The sequence below is a fragment of the Saccoglossus kowalevskii genome, chromosome 20 (assembly GCF_978046115.1).
Source record: "Saccoglossus kowalevskii chromosome 20, keSacKowa6.1, whole genome shotgun sequence".
Taxonomy (NCBI): domain Eukaryota; kingdom Metazoa; phylum Hemichordata; class Enteropneusta; family Harrimaniidae; genus Saccoglossus; species Saccoglossus kowalevskii.
In genome coordinates this window covers 7,468,181-7,489,563 of record NC_140660.1, presented here as the reverse complement: position 1 = coordinate 7,489,563, position 21,383 = coordinate 7,468,181, and the positions used below count along the sequence as shown (strand labels likewise).

Genomic DNA, 21,383 nt, shown 5'->3' with positions numbered 1-21,383 from the left:
AAAGAATTGTAAGTGAGATCATTGATCGGAGAGAAGAAATGATAATGAGATATTACTAGCATTGTACCTAGGCTTTAGTGGAGCGGTGTATAGGAACACTTCATAGATAAAAAGCTATATTAGGCCAGGCTTTTTTTATTCCTTGTTTCTCGAGTTTTTATGAGGCAATTTTTTTGAGGAGAGCGGAAAAAAAATAAAATTAATTCTTTTTTTCCATGAGATTTGTGTGATTCTCAAAGAATTGTAAGTGAGATCATTGATCGGAGAGAAGAAATGATAATGAGATATTACTAGCATTGTACCTAGGCTTTAGTGGAGCGGTGTATAGGAACACTTCATAGATAAAAAGCTATATTAGACCAGGCTTTTTTTATTCCTTGTTTCTCGAGTTTTTATGAGGCAATTTTTTTGAGGAGAGCAAAAAAAAAATAAAATTAATTCTTTTTTTCCATTAGATTTGTGTGATTCTCAAAGAATTGTAAGTGAGATCATTGATCGGAGAGAAGAAATGATAATGAGATATTACTAGCATTGTACCTAGGCTTTAGTGGAGCGGTGTATAGGAACACTTCATAGATAAAAAGCTATATTAGGCCAGGCTTTTTTTATTCCTTGTTTCTCGAGTTTTTATGAGGCAATTTTTTTGAGGAGAGCGGAAAAAAAATAAAATTAATTCTTTTTTTCCATGAGATTTGTGTGATTCTCAAAGAATTGTAAGTGAGATCATTGATCGGAGAGAAGAAATGATAATGAGATATTACTAGCATTGTACCTAGGCTTTAGTGGAGCGGTGTATAGGAACACTTCATAGATAAAAAGCTATATTAGGCCAGGCTTTTTTTATTCCTTGTTTCTCAAGTTTTTATGAGGCAATTTTTTTGAGGAGAGTGGAAAAAAAATAAAATTAATTCTTTTTTTCCATTAGATTTGTGTGATTCTCAAAGAATTGTAAGTGAGATCATTGATCGGAGAGAAGAAATGATAATGAGATATTACTAGCATTGTACCTAGGCTTTAGTGGAGCGGTGTATAGGAACACTTCATAGATAAAAAGCTATATTAGGCCAGGCTTTTTTTATTCCTTGTTTCTCGAGTTTTTATGAGGCAATTTTTTTGAGGAGAGCGGAAAAAAAATAAAATTAATTCTTTTTTTCCATGAGATTTGTGTGATTCTCAAAGAATTGTAAGTGAGATCATTGATCGGAGAGAAGAAATGATAATGAGATATTACTAGCATTGTACCTAGGCTTTAGTGGAGCGGTGTATAGGAACACTTCATAGATAAAAAGCTATATTAGGCCAGGCTTTTTTTATTCCTTGTTTCTCAAGTTTTTATGAGGCAATTTTTTTGAGGAGAGTGGAAAAAAAATAAAATTAATTCTTTTTTTCCATTAGATTTGTGTGATTCTCAAAGAATTGTAAGTGAGATCATTGATCGGAGAGAAGAAATGATAATGAGATATTACTAGCATTGTACCTAGGCTTTAGTGGAGCGGTGTATAGGAACACTTCATAGATTAAGAGCTATATATGTAACATGCCTTTAAAGTGGAGGGGTAAGCACAGAAATTGTGTCCCAAGCGATGATGACAACTTGCGCTAAAAACGCAAAAGCATGGTTAGACGCTTGTTTGTAAACAATGAAACCCTATGGCCATCTGACGCATGCGCAGGTGACGACTCCCCCGATTTAACATGAAATACATGGTATAGGGGTAGGATAGGATTGGAATTAAAAGTATGGTTCTGTGAAGTTTTACTGATTGTTGCTTGTATCAACCCATTGTTGTCTATACCTTATAAGGATATCATGAATATGTATTTACATGTATATATAACCCATGTGACCTTAGAGTTTCAGCCAATCAAATCAGGTCAATCTTTATGTTCATCCCATATATGCTAAGCATTCATCCTGTACTTCTTTATTCACAGACTGAAATTCATAAATTGGTACAGTGGATGGGAGGTGTTATTTCCAAGAATTTCACAGACAATGTCACTCACTTAGTGGCAGCTGAAGTAGGATCGAAGAAATACCATGTAAGTTTCTATAATTATCTAAGTATAAACAAAAGTTTCTTGAAACAGTTTTTGAGAATTCTTCCGACCATAAAGCTTGTTGTGATTGACTGATTCATTGCAAATGGTGCATGGAGTACACGCGAACTATAGTGCCTTCAATTCAGCAGAGGTAAAATATCAGTGTTCTCATACGTGGGGTGGAATTGTTTCATCAGTTTAGAAAGTACAAGACCCATCTACGTGGAACTGCAGTACAGACAGAAATGTTGTAGTTTGTTTCCTTTATAGTGGAGACAGTTTACTCAAATGTTTATTATGTTTGATTTTTTTTTTATACACTTATGAACTGTCGCTTGTACTGCACAGGGTATTTGCATAATAAATTTCATGAATATTTATAGTTGATGATAAATGTCATGAATTTTCATAGATGGATAATAAATTTCATGAATATTCATAGATGGATAATACATTTCATGAATATTCATAGGTTGATAATACATTTCATGAATATTCATAGATGGATAATAAATTTCATGAACATTCATAGTTGATAATAAATTTCATGAATATTCATAGTTGATAATAAATTTCATGAATATTTATAGTTGATGATAAATGTCATGAATATTCATAGATGGATAATAAATTTCATGAACATTCATAGATGGATAATAAATTTCATGAATATTCATAGGTTGATAATAAATTTCATGAATATTCATAGTTGATAATAAATTTCATGAACATTCATAGATTGATAATACATTTCATGAATATTCATAGGTTGATAATACATTTCATGAATATTCATAGATGGATAATAAATTTCATGAATATTCATAGTTGATAATAAATTTCATGAATATTCATAGTTGATAATAAATTTCATGAATATTCATAGTTGATAATAAATGTCATGAATTTTCATAGATGGATAATAAAGTTCATGAATATTCATAGATTGATAATAAATGTCATGAATATTCATAGATTGATAATAAATTTCATGAATATTCATAGGTTGATAAATACATTTCATGAATATTCATAGGTTGATCATAAATTTCATGAATATTCATAAATTGATAATACATTTCATGAATATTCATAGGTTGATAATAAATGTCATAAATATTCATAGGTTGATAATAAATGTCATGAATATTCATAGGTTGATAATAAATGTCATGAATATTCATAGGTTGATAATAAATGTCATGAATATTCATAGGTTGACAATAAATGTCATGAATATTCATAGGTTGACAATAAATGTCATGAATATTCTTAGGTTGATAATACATTTCATGAATATTCATAGGTTGATAATACATTTCATGAATATTCATAGGTTGATAATAAATGTCATGAATATTCATAGGTTGATAATACATTTCATGAATATTCATAGGTTGATAATAAATGTCAAAAATATTCATAGGTTGATATTAAATGTCATGAATATTCATAGATTGATAATAAATTTCATGAATATTCATAGATTGATAATACATTTCATGAATATTCATAGGTTGATAATAAATGTCATGAATATTCATAGGTTGATAATAAATGTCATGAATATTCATAGATTGATAATAAATTTCATGAATATTCATAGATTGATAATACATTTCATGAATATTCATAGGTTGATAATAAATGTCATGAATATTCATAGATTGATAATACATTTCATGAATATTCATAGGTTGATAATAAATGTCATGAATATTCATAGATTGATAATACATTTCATGAATATTCATAGGTTGATAATAAATGTCATAAATATTCATAGGTTGATAATAAATGTCATGAATATTCATAGATTGATAATACATTTCATGAATATTCATAGGTTGATAATAAATGTCATGAATATTCATAGATTGATAATACATTTCATGAATATTCATAGGTTGATAATAAATGTCATGAATATTCATAGGTTGATAATAAATGTCATGAATATTCATAGATTGATAATAAATTTCATGAATATTCATAGATTGATAATACATTTCATGAATATTAATAGTTGATAATAAATTTCATAAATATTCATAGGTTGACAATAAATGTCATGAATATTCTTATGTTGATAATAAATGTCATGAATATTCTTAAGTTGATAATACATTTCATGAATATTCATAGATTGATAAATAAATTTCATGAATATTCATAGATTGGTAATAAATATCATGAATATTCATAGGTTGGTAATAAATGTGATGAATATTCATAGATTGATAATACATTTCATGAATATTCATAGATTGATAATACATTTCATGAATATTCATAGATTGATAATAAATTTCATGAATATTCATAGATTGATAATACATTTCATGAATATTCATAGGTTGATAATAAATGTCATGAATATTCATAGATTGATAATACATTTCATGAATATTCATAGATTGATAATACATTTCATGAATATTCATAGATTGATAATACATTTCATGAATATTCATAGATTGATAATAAATGTCATGAATATTCATAGATTGATAATAAATTTCATGAATATTCATAGATTGATAATACATTTCATGAATATTCATAGGTTGATCATAAATGTCATGAATATTCATAGGTTGATAATAAATTTCATGAATATTCATAGGTTGATAAATACATTTCATGAATATTCATAGGTTGATCATAAATTTCATGAATATTCATAGATTGATAATACATTTCATGAATATTCTTAGGTTGATAATAAATGTCATGAATATTCATAGGTTGATAATACATTTCATGAATATTCATAGGTTGATAATAAATGTCATGAATATTCATAGATTGATAATACATTTCATGAATATTCATAGGTTGATAATAAATGTCATGAATATTCATAGGTTGACAATAAATGTCATGAATATTCATAGGTTGACAATAAATGTCATGAATATTCTTAGGTTGATAATACATTTCATGAATATTCATAGGTTGATAATAAATTTCATGAATATTCATAGGTTGATAATACATTTCATGAATATTCATAGGTTGATAATAAATGTCATGAATATTCATAGGTTGATAATAAATGTCATGAATATTCATAGGTTGATAATAAATGTCATGAATATTCATAGGTTGATAATAAATGTCATGAATATTCATAGATTGATAATACATTTCATGAATATTCATAGGTTGATAATAAATGTCATGAATATTCATAGGTTGACAATAAATGTCATGAATATTCATAGGTTGACAATAAATGTCATGAATATTCTTAGGTTGATAATACATTTCATGAATATTCATAGGTTGATAATACATTTCATGAATATTCATAGGTTGATAATACATTTCATGAATATTCATAGGTTGATAATACATTTCATGAATATTCATAGGTTGATAATAAATTTCATGAATATTCATAGGTTGATAATAAATTTCATGAATATTCATAGATTGATAATAAATTTCATGAATATTCATAGGTTGATAATAAATTTCATGAATATTCATAGGTTGATAATACATTTCATGAATATTCATAGGTTAATAAATTTCATGAACATTCATAGGTTGATAATAAATTTCATGAATATTCATAGGTTGATAATAAATTTCATGAATATTCATAGGTTGATAATAAATTTCATGAACATTCATAGGTTGATAATAAATTTCATGAATATTCATAGGTTGATAATAAATTTCATGAATATTCATAGGTTGATAATAAATTTCATGAACATTCATAGGTTGATAATAAATTTCATGAACATTCATAGATTGATAATACATTTCATGAACATTCATAGATGGATAATAAATTTCATGAATATTCATACATGGATAATAAATGTCATGAATATTCATAGGTTGATAATAAATTTCATGAATATTCATAGGTTGATAATACATTTCATGAATATTCATAGGTTGATAATAAATTTCATGAACATTCATAGGTTGATAATAAATTTCATGAACATTCATAGGTTGATAATACATTTCATGAATATTCATAGGTTGATAATAAATGTCATGAATATTCATAGGTTGATAATAAATTTCATGAATATTCATAGGTTGACAATAAATGTCATGAATATTCATAGGTTGACAATACATTTCATGAATATTCATAGGTTGATAATACATTTCATGAATATTCATAGGTTGATAATAAATTTCATGAATATTCATAGGTTGATAATACATTTCATGAATATTCATAGATTGATAATAAATGTCATGAATATTCATAGGTTGATAATAAATTTCATGAATATTCATAGATTGATAATAAATTTCATGAATATTCATAGGTTGATAATACATTTTATGAATATTCATAGATGGATAATAAATTTCATGAATATTCATAGGTTGATAATAAATTTCATGAATATTCATAGGTTGATAATAAATTTCATGAATATTCATAGGTTGATAATACATTTCATGAATATTCATAGGTTGATAATACATTTCATGAATATTCATAGGTTGATAATAAATTTCATAAATATTCATAGGTTGATAATACATTTCATGAATATTCATAGGTTGATAATAAATTTCATGAACATTCATAGGTTGATAATAAATTTCATGAATATTCATAGGTTGATAATAAATTTCATGAATATTCATAGGTTGATAATAAATTTCATGAACATTCATAGGTTGATAATAAATTTCATGAATATTCATAGGTTGATAATAAATTTCATGAACATTCATAGGTTGATAATAAATTTCATGAACATTCATAGGTTGATAATAAATTTCATGAATATTCATAGATGGATAATAAATTTCATGAATATTCATAGATTGATAATACATTTCATGAATATTCATAGGTTGATAATAAATTTCATGAATATTCATAGGTTGATAATAAATTTCATGAACATTCATAGGTTGATAATAAATTTTATGAATATTCATAGATTGATAATACATTTCATGAATATTCATAGATGGATAATAAATTTCATGAATATTCATAGGTTGATAATAAATTTCATGACTATTCATAGGTTGATAATAAATTTCATGAATATTCATAGGTTGATAATAAATTTCATGAATATTCATAGATTGATAATAAATTTCATGAATATTCATAGATTGATAATACATTTCATGAATATTCATAGATGGATAATAAATTTCATGAACATTCATAGGTTGATAATAAATTTCATGAACATTCATAGGTTGATAATACATTTCATGAATATTCATAGATTGATAATACATTTCATGAATATTCATAGGTTGATAATACATTTCATGAATATTCATAGGTTGATAATACATTTCATGAATATTCATAGGTTGATAATACATTTCATGAATATTCATAGGTTGATAATAAATTTCATGAATATTCATAGGTTGATAATAAATTTCATGAATATTCATAGATTGATAATACATTTCATGAATATTCATAGATGGATAATAAATTTCATGAATATTCATAGGTTGATAATAAATTTCATGAACATTCATAGGTTGATAATAAATTTCATGAATATTCATAGGTTGATAATAAATTTCATGAATATTCATAGGTTGATAATAAATTTCATGAATATTCATAGGTTGATAATACATTTCATGAATATTCATAGGTTGATAATACATTTCATGAATATTCATAGGTTGATAATACATTTCATGAATATTCATAGGTTGATAATAAATTTCATGAATATTCATAGGTTGATAATAAATTTCATGAATATTCATAGGTTGATAATACATTTCATGAATATTCATAGGTTGATAATACATTTCATGAATATTCATAGGTTGATAATACATTTCATGAATATTCATAGGTTGATAATACATTTCATGAATATTCATAGGTTGATAATAAATTTCATGAATATTCATAGGTTGATAATAAATTTCATGAATATTCATAGGTTGATAATACATTTCATGAATATTCATAGGTTGATAATACATTTCATGAATATTCATAGGTTGATAATACATTTCATGAATATTCATAGGTTGATAATCAATTTCATGAATATTCATAGGTTGATAATACATTTCATGAATATTCATAGGTTGATAATACATTTCATGAATATTCATAGGTTGATAATACATTTCATGAATATTCATAGGTTGATAATACATTTCATGAATATTCATAGGTTGATAATACATTTCATGAATATTCATAGGTTGATAATACATTTCATGAATATTCATAGGTTGATAATACATTTCATGAATATTCATAGGTTGATAATCAATGTCATCAATATTCATAAGCTGATAATCAATGTCATGAATATTCATGACGTAACAGTGATGTAACTGTGTGGCTTCACTTTTTTTGTCAGGTGGCAGTAAATTTAGGGAAACCTGTTATGTTACCAGAGTGGGTTGAGGCATCCTGGGAGAGAAGTAAAACAAGGTAGGCAGATTTATCAACTTTGTATTTAAAAAAAAGTAATTTCCAGTGAAATATTTGTTGGTTCAGCATTTAGTTTTATCTGACTCATGAAAAACAGTTTACAGTTTCCAATAATGTTGCTATGACTAACATAGTGTCTGTAATTACCCATAATCCTAAGTGGCATGGATAAACCACTAGCCTAATTGTTGAGACTCTCCTGAACAGTGTAACAAGATTACCCCTACATGTGCAACATATATAAATTTGGTTGTTCAGGATTACTTCATAGTTGAGTTTGTGTTGTTTTCTCGACTTCACCTGTTTCCATCAGCTCTTCGATCGGCATTCCACAACAGCTCATGCAGAGCCCATAGGAATACATGATGTAGTGGTAGCGGTGTGCGTCTTAGCAATAATTTGTTATTTATTTTTCTTAGTTAATTTTGAAGAAAAAAATCCCAACATTTACTAATGACAGAGTAATCACAGGAAAGATTTATCAGAATATCTTCTTGAAAAAAGTTTACACAAATTGTTAAGGGCACTCTTTAAAGATTATTTGTTTTCCTGTGTGTTTATTTCACTTTCAGATACTACATCCAAGCCACAGACGAGGAATTCTCTGAGTTTATATGCCCTCCTTTCAAAGGATGTGTAGTCTGTGTAACTGGATTGGACAGACAAAAAAGAAAAGATATTATTACACTTGTCGAAGAAAATGGTAAAATAGATTATTTTGTTATTACAGTGGCCATTCCGTCTTATATCTGTGTTGATGAATTCAGACATTGTTACAGAAAACAATTTTGATAATAACATATACTACTTTATTTGCAAGATAGTGTTTAGCTATTTCATGGCCAGCTAGCGCAGCTATTTCATGGCCAGCTTGGATTTCCACCATTTTATGGTGAATTACTGATGGACTAATGTATTATTGTAAAAACAAAATTCTGATGTTGTTTGTTTTCAAGGTGGTACCTACTCCGGTGAATTAATACAAACAAAATGTACGCATCTTATTGTTGATAGTCCGACTGGTAAGTATTGTCATGTTTTTGTTCACTTTATTACATATAATAACAAACTGTTGCCCATATTTGGATGTTTTGGATGTAAAATACTTATTTTTCGGAAATTATTTTTCGATGTAAAGACTTTTTGGGTGTTTTGTATGGAATTTATTTTCACTGATTTTTGATAGATGAATGTAAAATATAGGATAAAAAAAATATTCACTTGATTTTAATATTTTCACTGAATCGTCGTTCAGCGGAAATAAATTCCAAGCGCAAATAAATAATTTACAGTACATTATCAGTTGAGAGAGTATTACTCGATTCCATTCCATAGGCCCTGAATCTGTATAATATTCAGTTTATAAATGTAGTCATGCCAAATCAGTTATCAATTTGTTGCAGGGTTTGGCGTGTAAAAATAAAATCATTGTAATATATGTGTGAGCGAAAAACAAATCATATAAATATGTATTACTCGGTTACATTAAATCATCGTCTGCATGTTTATTAGAAAGTTGCATCGTCAGTGATTTGAATTTTAGGGAGAACACTGATAAAAAATATTTAAAGTTGATTATTATACCTTATGTTTAAGAGCATCACTTTGATTGGTCAGAATGTGGTCACATGGAGGTGAATAAACTCATTAATGACTCTAAGTGTTTATTTATTTGGTATGATGAAACATATAGTTTCCTCATAGTGGGTCAGTATTTAGATTTAATGACCCTCATAGGACTGTGCCTTGGTCAATAATTTTCCATTTGAATCATTAAAACTAAATATTGACCTCCATTCTGGTAACTATGTGTTTAATAATTGTTTCTCCTTACAGGCCAGAAATATGTGTTTGCAAAGAAATGGAAAATAATATGTGTCACATCTAAGGTATGGAATCGACTCATCTTTTAAACTTTTCACCACCAGACTTTCTCACCTAAATTGTTCTGCACTTTTTTTCTTATATCCTTCAATATTTCTGGAAATGAACCCTAATTTTGGTGCCAACATACACAATTTTAGTCAATTTTCAATTTTTTACTTAAAATCTGTTATTTTGTGAATTTGTGATGTAAAGCGGGAACTGGTGGTGGTGAAAATGTTCTTAATTACCCACCATAGACTCCGGTCAGTCAAAATTACTATTTTGAACTGTAGGCATTGATCTGCGATTCAGCCAACGACTGAGAGAGAAATCTAGGTCAGGGGAAGCCCCATGACCTCATAGATTTTCTTCCACGTCAGGCAACACATGACCGAAGCAAAGAGGGCCGTGCCGTCTTGCCTTATGATCACTTCTGTTTTTCTCTGTATATGAGGACTAAGCCAATTGCTTAAGACATCCATGTAAAGCTAAATTGAATGTGAAAAAATGGTGGCTGCAAACAATGTGTTAATAACTGAAATATGATATTTAATAAATGTGTAATCCCTCTTCTGTTGTTGATAAATTCATTTGCAGTGGTTGTATGATAGCGTTGCGAAGAACACTTGTTTAGATGAAACATTGTATCCAGTTGAGAAAGAAAACGGTGAAAATGTGGAATTTGTCAGACCAACGTCAACGCCGAAACGAATGTCACGTCAAGTGAAACGTGAGTTTTAGTTTTACGTTTGTCTCCTTGCACAAAAAAAAAAAACTTGGTTAATATTTAGCAGCTACAATTCCAGTCAAAGTCATGTAAGGCTTTCAACCCCCATCCCTACCCTCCAGCACTCCCATTTAATTGTACATGCCCCTCCTAAGGACATCTATAGTTATCTATAGGGGGCATCTAAAGTGGGAGTGAGTGTTAGGGATGGGGGGGGGGGGGGTACAAAAAGAACTCTTTCTCCAGGGAGTAGCACAAGTTCTCTTCAGCATAAATGAAGATAATTTATGTTTGTTCACAAAACCCTGATAAAAATGTATGATCCCAAACTAGTTTTTGCACAAAACATATATCCAACATCGATGAAAATGGTGTTCAGTTTTTATATTTGGTCACCTTATAACAAAAATTGCAGTGGATGCAGCCTGAGGTGATTTTTAACCTTTGAGCACCATGTGTCAACTTTATTCACTTTTTACCAAAATATATTTTTTTTTTTTTACATTTTGATCACTGCCTGAAGCTAATTGTAAATTTCTGTATTTTCTCTATTGACCACCCCCCCTAGTTTTCTGAAATTTTCAGTGAATTCAATCATAATTTTGGATTGCTTCTTGTTTCTGATTTGAAATTTTCGCATTTATGTGGGAAAATAGACTAAGAATGAATCTATTTTGTGGATGATGCCTGAAGTTGACTATGGTAATCAAATAGCTTTTGAAATAAATTTCAATAGATCATAGAAAATGTGCAAAATATTGGTGAATTAAAACGATATTGCTTAACGTTTTAATTAAGTATCTAATTTATTTTACAGTGTCTAGTACTGACAGTATGGGAATGGCAGACATCAGTAATATCAGTGTGAGCTCAGTAGCACTGGTCAATGACACGGTGATGTCCCTAGATCTCACTACACATACTGATAATATGTTCCTTGATGGATGCAAGGTATGGTTTACTCAGCTGGATTTATTCAATTTTTATGCATAACACATTTGTAGAAATGACCCAAAGGTCACACATCCTGGCACTTGAAGGTCATACATCCTGGCACTTGAAGGTCACACATCCTGGCACTTGAAGATCACACATCCAGGCACTTTTTGGGGGTATTATTGTTTTAAAGCAGCATTAATAACCAATATTATACCATAGTCTTTGCAATTTTTTTTTAAACAATATACATCATTTGTACATGTTCTCTGACCCTCCCCCCTTTAATAGTGCTCTATTGTTTCTGGAAATGAACCCTGATTTTGGAACCAACAGACAAAATTTGAATCAATTTCAAGTATTCACTTAAAATATTTTGCTATTTTTGTCCCAACATTCTGTAGGAAAGTGTAGACTATTTTGTGAATTTGTGATGAAAAGGTGAACATCATAATGTCTACTGCTTCCAATTGTAATTTGAGATTTCTGCAGCAAATAAAGTCTATTGATAAATTGTTATTTATAGTAAATTTGTCTTTTAGAAAGTATGCAAGATATGTTATAAAATTGTTTGAAGACATTTTAAAATTTAGGAAATACTACCAAGTGAGGAGAATTTGATTTTTTTTAATTATTTAACAATTCACATACCTTAAGTTCATATTGGGATCTTCATTGCATATCACAAATTTCATTTTAAAGCGGGGGAGTCGTCGCCTGCGAATGCCTCAAATGATCATAGCGTGTCATTGTTTACAAACAAGCATCTACCCATGAGCCTTTTGCGTTTTTAGCATGTGTTGTTATCGACGCAGGTGACGACCCTCTCGCTTTAATTTTTATCAACTGGATATTTCATGTGAATGATGGCTGTACTGTCTTAGTGAAGTTAAACTTTGTGAATTCCATCCTACCTTGCTCACCCTAACTCTACCCTAATTACTAACTACTCTGAATCAACTTTAATGTGTTGAGATATTTCATATTCACATGGTATAGTCTGATTTTTGTTCTAACTGGGGATTATATCTTTATAAAATTTAAATTAAAATTTCGAATGTTGGCAATTGTTTTGGCTCCCCATTTGATTGTACATGGATTCACAAAGATTCACTGTCATTCTGAATTGTTAATTTCAAGTAGATTCGGAAAATGGTGAATCAAAGAATCATCAGTTACTTTTCTGCAAAAATGCAAGACCTTCACATTTATTTTTTCAGTAAATATGTTTATGGAAAGGTTTTTCATTCTGATACAAAGCTGTGTGATCATTGGACAGCGATCTCATGTTGTCTCAAATCCCAACACTTTTAATCTGATTTATGGATTATCTTAATTCCTAGATATATTTGTGTGGATTCACAAATGAAGAGATGGATAAGCTACAGAGAATTATCAATATTGGTGGTGGATCAAGATTCAAACAATTGTTGCCGAGTGTCTCTCACGTTGTCATGGGACCTAAAGACAAGAACACCATAAAAACTATCACACAAGAAAAATTTAGGTAAGGCCTTCCATTTTTGGAATGGGTTTCTGTCCTGCGTCTGTCGTCCGTCTATCTATCTATCTGTCATGAAATCGACCAATTTCGGATTATTGCCATCAAAATAATTGATGAAATAGTTTCGGGACCCATCGACATTAGAAAGGTAGAAACTTAAGGCGAAAAATAATGAAAAAAAAACGGCTGTTACGACCCGACCTGATTTCAGTTCAGACTATTTTAAAATGGTCATTTTGGGTCAAAAATTCTATTTTCGACTTCTCCTTCAAAACTGGTAGTCTGAATGCTTTGATACTTGGTGTGTATGTACCTTGTGTTGACATCTACTAGATTTGTTCATCCCATGGCCATATCTTTAATTCTCTAATTTTGGCAAATATTTTTGTCATTTTTGGTTAAAAATGGAATTTCAACTAACCACTATTTCCAATGCTTTGGTGTTAGGCATACATATGTTTATTATTCCATTGACAACTTTGTGTGGTTGTTTGGCGATATTTCATTTAAAAGTACAAATTTAAACGAAAAGTTGTGGCATATACAGCACTAATCTTTTGTACAATAGCCGTTGAGCAACATACACGACATACACCAATTGCCTTCAACTTTTAAATTGATTGTATGCCATAATTCTTGCTGGCAAGCTATTTCCAATATTGTGCCTGATTGGCTGTGAAACAATAATCAATAGCTGTCAGACCAATCAGAGAGAAGCTTGTTTATTGTATGATTTTGTCAACATATCAAATTCCACCATGTGTATTTGTAGTAACATTATGGAGTAAATATATCTATTTAGCTACATTTAGCTTTTTTTGAAAATTTTTATTCCAAATGGACAAAACAACTACTTTACTTGTGATCGTGATATTTGTTCATCACTTCCTGTTTGGCCAAAATATCAAAAACATATGTAAATATGATGCTGTATCATAGAGTTGTGATTCAGTAATCTCTATTTGTTTGTCAGTTAATAACTGACTGATGATTGGAGGCGATGACGTTTAGTTTAGTTATTTGCATAATAATTTTGATACATTGTATGGAACATCTGGTGAGTATTTGGACTCAGTTCCGTGCCTAGTAGTTGAGCAATAAACATCTTATTTACAAGTGCTCCTCTCCTCTCTAAATATTGTTTCTAGTTTGTGATTGAACAATTTGATAATTTTATGTCATTTTATAATCTCTAATTGTTTGTCAGTTATTAACTGACTGTGATGATACGAGGATGTGATGTTAGTGTAGTTATTTGCATAATGATATGATTGTATGAAACATCTCGTGAGGACTTGGACTCAGTTCCAGATATCGTAGTTACAAGTGCACCTCTCCAGGATATGGTGACCAATACTCACTTGAGTCACTCTACCGTGAGAAGTCAGTTCTTAGTTTACACTGACCAAAAAGGATCAGACATGCTCTAAAACTTGTTGGCTCTGCCAAGTTCTAGGCTTTGATCCCCAGAATCCAACTTAAAGGGGAACCTTCCAAGCCCAGGGATTGCACCAAAGAATCATGGGATACTATTGTTTATGTTGTTTACAAAGTTAATCCATTATTTGTTATCCATTGTATATTTAATCCAGAAAGTAAATTTGATGTGAGATTAGGCTTAACTGGAAGTGCCCCTTGTGTTAGCTTGTGTTAGAATTTAACAAACAATGTATTTTACATGCATTATATATGTCGGTATAAGTCGTATATCGGAACACAGCGTAGCGTGATGATGACGACCACCAGTATCTTTTAAATAGTTTAGACAGCTTCAACCTTAGATTTCTGTGATAGTAGTAAATCTGCATATTGGAATAATTATTCTCATCAGAGACTGTCATGTTCATTTCAGACTATATGTAGTGACTGAACAGTGGCTGGTGGATAGTTATAATCAAGGCAAGAAGCTAGAAGAGAAGGACTATGAGTGTTTTGATACATCCAGGTAAGGGCATGGTGTATGTGCTCTTTTCAAAGCACTATGTTAATATGTTAGGGTCGTCACCTGCACATGCGCTGGAATTTTGTCCCAAGCGACGATAACAACACATGCTAAAATTTCAAAGACTCATGGGTAGACACTTGTTTGTAAACAATGACACGCTATGGCCATCTGACGCATGCGCAGGTGACGACTCCTCCGCTTTATACAGGCTGTGCCATTTAGCTACTATTATATCTTGCTTTTAAAACTACTTTACATATCTCTTAATTGTACAATGTATTACTACCATTTGTTTGTAAAAATATACTGTAAAATATTTTATTTTTGCTATTTTCGTTGAATTGAAGACGGTAGTTCACTTGAATACATCTCGTATTAGTAGCACTTGTTTGTTATATTTATGAAATCTTACGAAAATATACTGTAAAATACTTGTAATTTATTTTATGAAATCCAGCGAATATGCCTTTTTTCCATGGTAACCAACTGTTGGCTCCAGATGTGCATGGAGAATTAGGCGTTCCAGTCGACAGTAAATTTTATACAAAACACCTTGAAAAAGTCATTTCACTTTTCAGTGAAATTAATTCTTGTTAAAATAAAGTATTTTTCAGTAACTGACAACTGGTAGAACGTGGTGCATAAAAGATATCAAATATTGAAAACATGAACAGACAATGAGAACATTTTCAACGACCGTGTTGACACTCTGATGATCAATGACAACTGTCCTGATGATTTACAGTGCTTGTGCTGCTTTAAAATTAATCCCTTGAAGTACCAAATTTGTTGGTGCCTCACTGTGCATGTATCATGTTGCATATGTTGAAGAATTTTTTTTTTTAAATTTCTTTAATTTTGAGCAAAACTAACTAATTTATTATAATTTGGTTACAAAATTTATAACATTTAACAAATTGGAAAATAAACATGTAGCTGTCTAAGTGATTTTTGCATGAAATCAACAATTTCTTATATAAAACAACATACTCTCTTAAACATATTTTGCACAGGTAAATAAATTTTTGTTTTTGTTTTTGCAGTCTTGACCAGGATGAAGAACACATGAATTCTAGCGTTGTACAGAAAAAAACGAATGAAGTCAAAGAGAAGAGAAGTGCAAAAGAAGACATTGACATTACCTGTGTTGAAGACGATGATACCACGCTGATGGAAATGTACCTACCTCAGAATACAGATGAAGGTAAAGGCATACAACCAGTGGCTGGATTCTGTTGCTACTTCACCGCACTTTTGCATCGAATTTGTGTGATGTTCCGTTCGCTATATGATACCTAGATTATCCTGCAAGATAGAGAACTCGTAGCAACGCATATGATTCGTATAAAATACATTGTTTATGAAAAAAATTGAATACGTGCTGTGTGACGACCACTACCCTTTAATAAAATCTGCCGCGCTAATAATCGAACATCACTAAGTAGATCTGAAGCTTTATTGGGATTCAGTTTTCATCTTCGTAACTCATTGAGTGCCATTTTTTTACCGCTGCCCAAAATTAGTGTAAATTTGTTCACATTTTCTGTAACTTTCACTGAATTCAGTTTTAATTTTGAACCAAACAGACTATATATGACAAAACTTCTAGTTTTTGACCGAAAAATTTGATAATTTTATGCTGAAAAGAATAAACAATATATCAAACTATTGACTTTGGTGCTCAAAGGGTTTCGGTCTAATGCCACAATTACTCACTGAATTCTCTGTTCAACATTTGAAGACAACTATATTATCTTCTGAGCATATATATTTCTTCATTTATTTATTCAGAGCAAATTCCACATCCTGAACAAAATGCTGATGCTGATGTCACTTTGGAACATGTCCCTATGACAACAAAGGATGGAGAAGACGATGATGTGACTTTTAAAAACCTTCCAGATAATAATGATCCAGATGATGGAGATGAAACGATGGAGCCCGGTGGAGGAGAGGAGGTTAAAGATGAAGAAGAAGAACAGGAAGAAGAAATAATGGAAGGTGGAATGTTCAGTGGGAAGAGTTTTATTATAGATGGTTTTCCTGAAGAACAAACTGCTGTCTGTGTGGAACTAGTGGAGCAGATGGGAGGTGAGTAAAGTGATACACTGTAGCCTCGCTATAACGAACTCTTTGGGGGACATACAATTAGTTTGTTTATTGAAATATTCACTATAATGAAGTACATAATACATTGGGTTTGTTGTGAGCGGAAGACACGCTATGTGTTCATTATATCAGGAAGTTCATTATAACGGTGTTCATTATATCAGGAAGTTCATTATAACGGTGTTCATTATATCAGGAAGTTCATTATAACGGTGTTCATTATATCAGGAAGTTCATTATAATGGTGTTCATTATATCAGAAAGTTCATTATAACGGTGTTCATTATATCAGGAAGTTCATTATAACGGTGTTCATTATATCAGGAAGTTCATTATAACGGTGTTCATTATATCAGGAAGTTCATTATAACGGTGTTCATTATATCAGGAAGTTCATTATAACGGTGTTCATTATATCAGGAAGTTCATTATAACGGTGTTCATTATATCAGGAAGTTCATTATAACGGTGTTCATTATATCAGGACGTTCATTATAACGGTGTTCATTATATCAGGACGTTCATTATAACGGTGTTCATTATATCAGGAAGTTCATTATAACGGTGTTCATTATATCAGGAAGTTCATTATAACGGTGTTCATTATATCAGGAAGTTCATTATAACGGTGTTCATTATATCAGGAAGTTCATTATAACGGTGTTCATTATATCAGGAAGTTCATTATAACGGTGTTCATTATATCAGGAAGTTCATTATAACGGTGTTCATTATATCAGGAAGTTCATTATAACGGTGTTCATTATATCAGGAAGTTCATTATAACGGTGTTCATTATCTCAGGAAGTTCATTATAACGGTGTTCATTATATCAGGAAGTTCATTATAACGGTGTTCATTATACTGAGGTTACAGTGTAGTGTGTTTACTCAGTTACCTTAAAAACAATTTTAGATTCAGATTTGTAAGATCAAACTTTTTGTAATTTCAGTTTTTAAATTTTGCTATATCAGTCTAATTTCAACTTTTTAACTGTTTAATCAGTAATTTGATTTTTTTCAATCATTACTCACCAACAAAAATAACTAATTGGATTTTTTTTCAATCATTACTCACCCATAAAAATAAATTCTAAGTTTTATACCAGTTACTGTAGATGAATTTATGTTTGAAATTCTTTTCCTCTTGAGAAATTAGTTGATGTTATAATTCAGTGAAAATACATTTGCATACAGATCATCAGGAATAAGGTTTGTCATGGTCATAAACTCTTACTGAATATAGAACTGACGGAATCAAAGAGTGCTTTACAGATGGACCTCTCAGATTTGTTTAGATCTCCAATTCTCTGATTTTGATGAATATTTTTGTCATTTTCGACACAAAGTGATACTTTTGACTTCTTGTTGAATGTCACTTTTGGCACTTGTTTTTCAAAAAAATTTCCGTAGACCTCAATCCCCCCCCCTCCCATTTTTGATATCCTGATAGGATGAATCCATAATACTGAACATGACGTGTTCATTAATTCGGTTCATACTTACTTAACTACTATTATTCTGTCATATACAATCATGGATATTTGTTGAATATGATATGATTTTGATTTTATTTCATGAATTGGGCAAGAATTAAACAAAATCCTCCTCTAAAAGTTGATAAGGCGGCACATGTTTTAAACAGACATGCAAGTCTTCAAAATTACTGTCATTCACACGTTTATTTAATAGGTAGGTGTTAGTTAGCAGTATGCCCTCTTGAGGCGGAAAATGGTAGGTTGTTACCACATTTGGTAATATGATAGATGGACAAATAATTCAAATTACATTTCCCATGATGCATTGGTGTAATCTCTAGGATTGCATAGCCACGCTTAAAATCTGTCGGAAATTAGTTTGATTTGTGTGAATGAACATTCAAACATGTTTTACCATATCTTGTGTTGTCTCTGCAGGCAAAGTGAAAACAGATATTTCCCATGATCCTGCTGACTACTGTATTGTCCCAACCATTGGTAACTATGACAACCTGGATGGGACTACCATGGTAACCAACTGTTGGCTCCAGATGTGCATGGAGAATGAGGAGTTCCTTCCAGTCGACAGTAACGAGTTTTTCACACCGATAGCTATTCCCGATGATTGTCACCCACTTGACGGCTGTGTCCTGTCAATCAGGTAAACTTGTGTCATGCAGTCAGTTATACAAAATGACGACATGACCATTCTGTTTCCTCTAATCTATTTCAATACGTGATTTTACGTTCAACTGCGAGATCTCGCGAGTTGTGTGAAAGACACCTGCCACAAAAATCGAACAATTTGATTTTGAACTCAGATTTCTTTATCTTGCAGCTCACATCGAAAGGCTGATCTTTGACAGGGGAATTTTGCGTTTGAATACCCTTACTTCATTGAAATTTACCAACATCAAATGTGTACAGCACATCATTAAGTGTGGAAATATCCCCCAAAATACTTTTGCATTTGCATGAATCTCATGCGATGTTTGTCGCCACTATGACGTTATGACCTTTGTTTGTCCTGTTTTTACATTCGATTTCACGCACAACGTGAGATCTAGCAGTCTATATTAAAGTACGTCAGTGGTCTCACACACAAAGAGAAATTTCATTTCAACATCAAGATTTTATTTTTCATCGTGTGAACAGTTCCAAACTGTTTGATACAAGTCTTTTGATTCAACTGAAAAAAAAGTGACGATCAGTTTTATCTGCATGGAATCTTTGCAATTTGACGCCTTCTTGGTATTCATGGAAACTAAATTTGCAAAAGTCACTTATACTTGTAGGATTTCTAAAGAAAATTTCTCTGCTACATAATTTTTTCACAAATTTGCAAATTCACAAAAATTTATTTGGTGATACACTGTAACCTCAATATAATGAACACCGTTATAATGAACTTCCTGATATAATGAACACATACATGTAGCATGTCTCCCGCTCACAACAAACCCAATGTATTGTGTGCTTCATTATAGTGAACATTTCACTATAACAAACTATTTGTATGTCCCCCGAAGAGTTCGTTATAGCGAGGTTACAGTGTATTAAGCCAATTTACTGTATTTGTTTCTGGGCTGTACTGTGCAGCTACGATTTTTACATGATTTTATAGCTAGCTACTGTAAATTAATTAATTACACGAACTCATTGTTTCCTTGACAAATTTGTGAACTTAAAACCCCAGGGAATATGCTCAAAATTTGTATATATATATGGTCTTTATTTATAATAGAATATATAAATTATGGCCATCGGTCCATAATATCTACATACATTATTTAAATTTGAAAATAAAATTACAATTTTTTAAACACTTGACAATACTTGTAGCTCTTTTCGCAATTTCATTGCGTGAAAAGTAAAGGCTCCCAGTTTTTTAAGGAGATCTGTATTTTTTGTACTATATAGGTAAATTGTAAGCTGGGTCTTGTAGTGATCTCAATATGAATGGTTTGTTAGACCAGGTGTCCTTACTATTATGTAAAATTTCAAAATAGTGAAGTTAAGACAGAAAAGATTTATCACAGTAAATCATTAATAAATTGGGGTGTGATGATTTACATTCATGCAAGTCATTCCTTTTTGTAGTTTTTAAAGAGAAAGGAGAATGTGCTTTTAAAGAAACATGTGCAAAATAATCAAAACAGCCATTTTGGAACATTTTCCGCAGGAATTTATCAAATCAAATCATCAAATCAAATATTTTATTTTACCTAATAATGTACACTTGTAGTTTACAAAACAAGAATCAATTATAAATAGGTAAAATAGGAACCAGAAATAGCCGTTGGCTAATCTAGTCTGATTCCTCAAAAAACAAAATGAATTACACTA

The 21,383-nt window shown here is 30.4% G+C and overlaps 1 protein-coding gene across 1 annotated transcript in view; it reads left to right on the top strand.

Annotated features, from left to right (window-relative positions):
• Positions 1 to 21,383, top strand: part of LOC102805170 (DNA topoisomerase 2-binding protein 1-A-like) — a 51,170-nt gene that overhangs the window by 5,552 nt on the left and 24,235 nt on the right. Inside the window, exons 5-16 of the mRNA XM_085494730.1 lie at positions 1,936 to 2,043; positions 8,400 to 8,473; positions 9,046 to 9,176; positions 9,430 to 9,495; positions 10,310 to 10,362; positions 10,937 to 11,069; positions 11,884 to 12,017; positions 13,346 to 13,509; positions 15,359 to 15,451; positions 16,495 to 16,655; positions 17,243 to 17,542; positions 19,476 to 19,698. Coding sequence (XP_085350856.1) covers positions 1,936 to 2,043; positions 8,400 to 8,473; positions 9,046 to 9,176; positions 9,430 to 9,495; positions 10,310 to 10,362; positions 10,937 to 11,069; positions 11,884 to 12,017; positions 13,346 to 13,509; positions 15,359 to 15,451; positions 16,495 to 16,655; positions 17,243 to 17,542; positions 19,476 to 19,698 — 1,640 coding nt within the window. The remainder of the gene's footprint in view (positions 1 to 1,935; positions 2,044 to 8,399; positions 8,474 to 9,045; positions 9,177 to 9,429; positions 9,496 to 10,309; positions 10,363 to 10,936; positions 11,070 to 11,883; positions 12,018 to 13,345; positions 13,510 to 15,358; positions 15,452 to 16,494; positions 16,656 to 17,242; positions 17,543 to 19,475; positions 19,699 to 21,383) is intronic.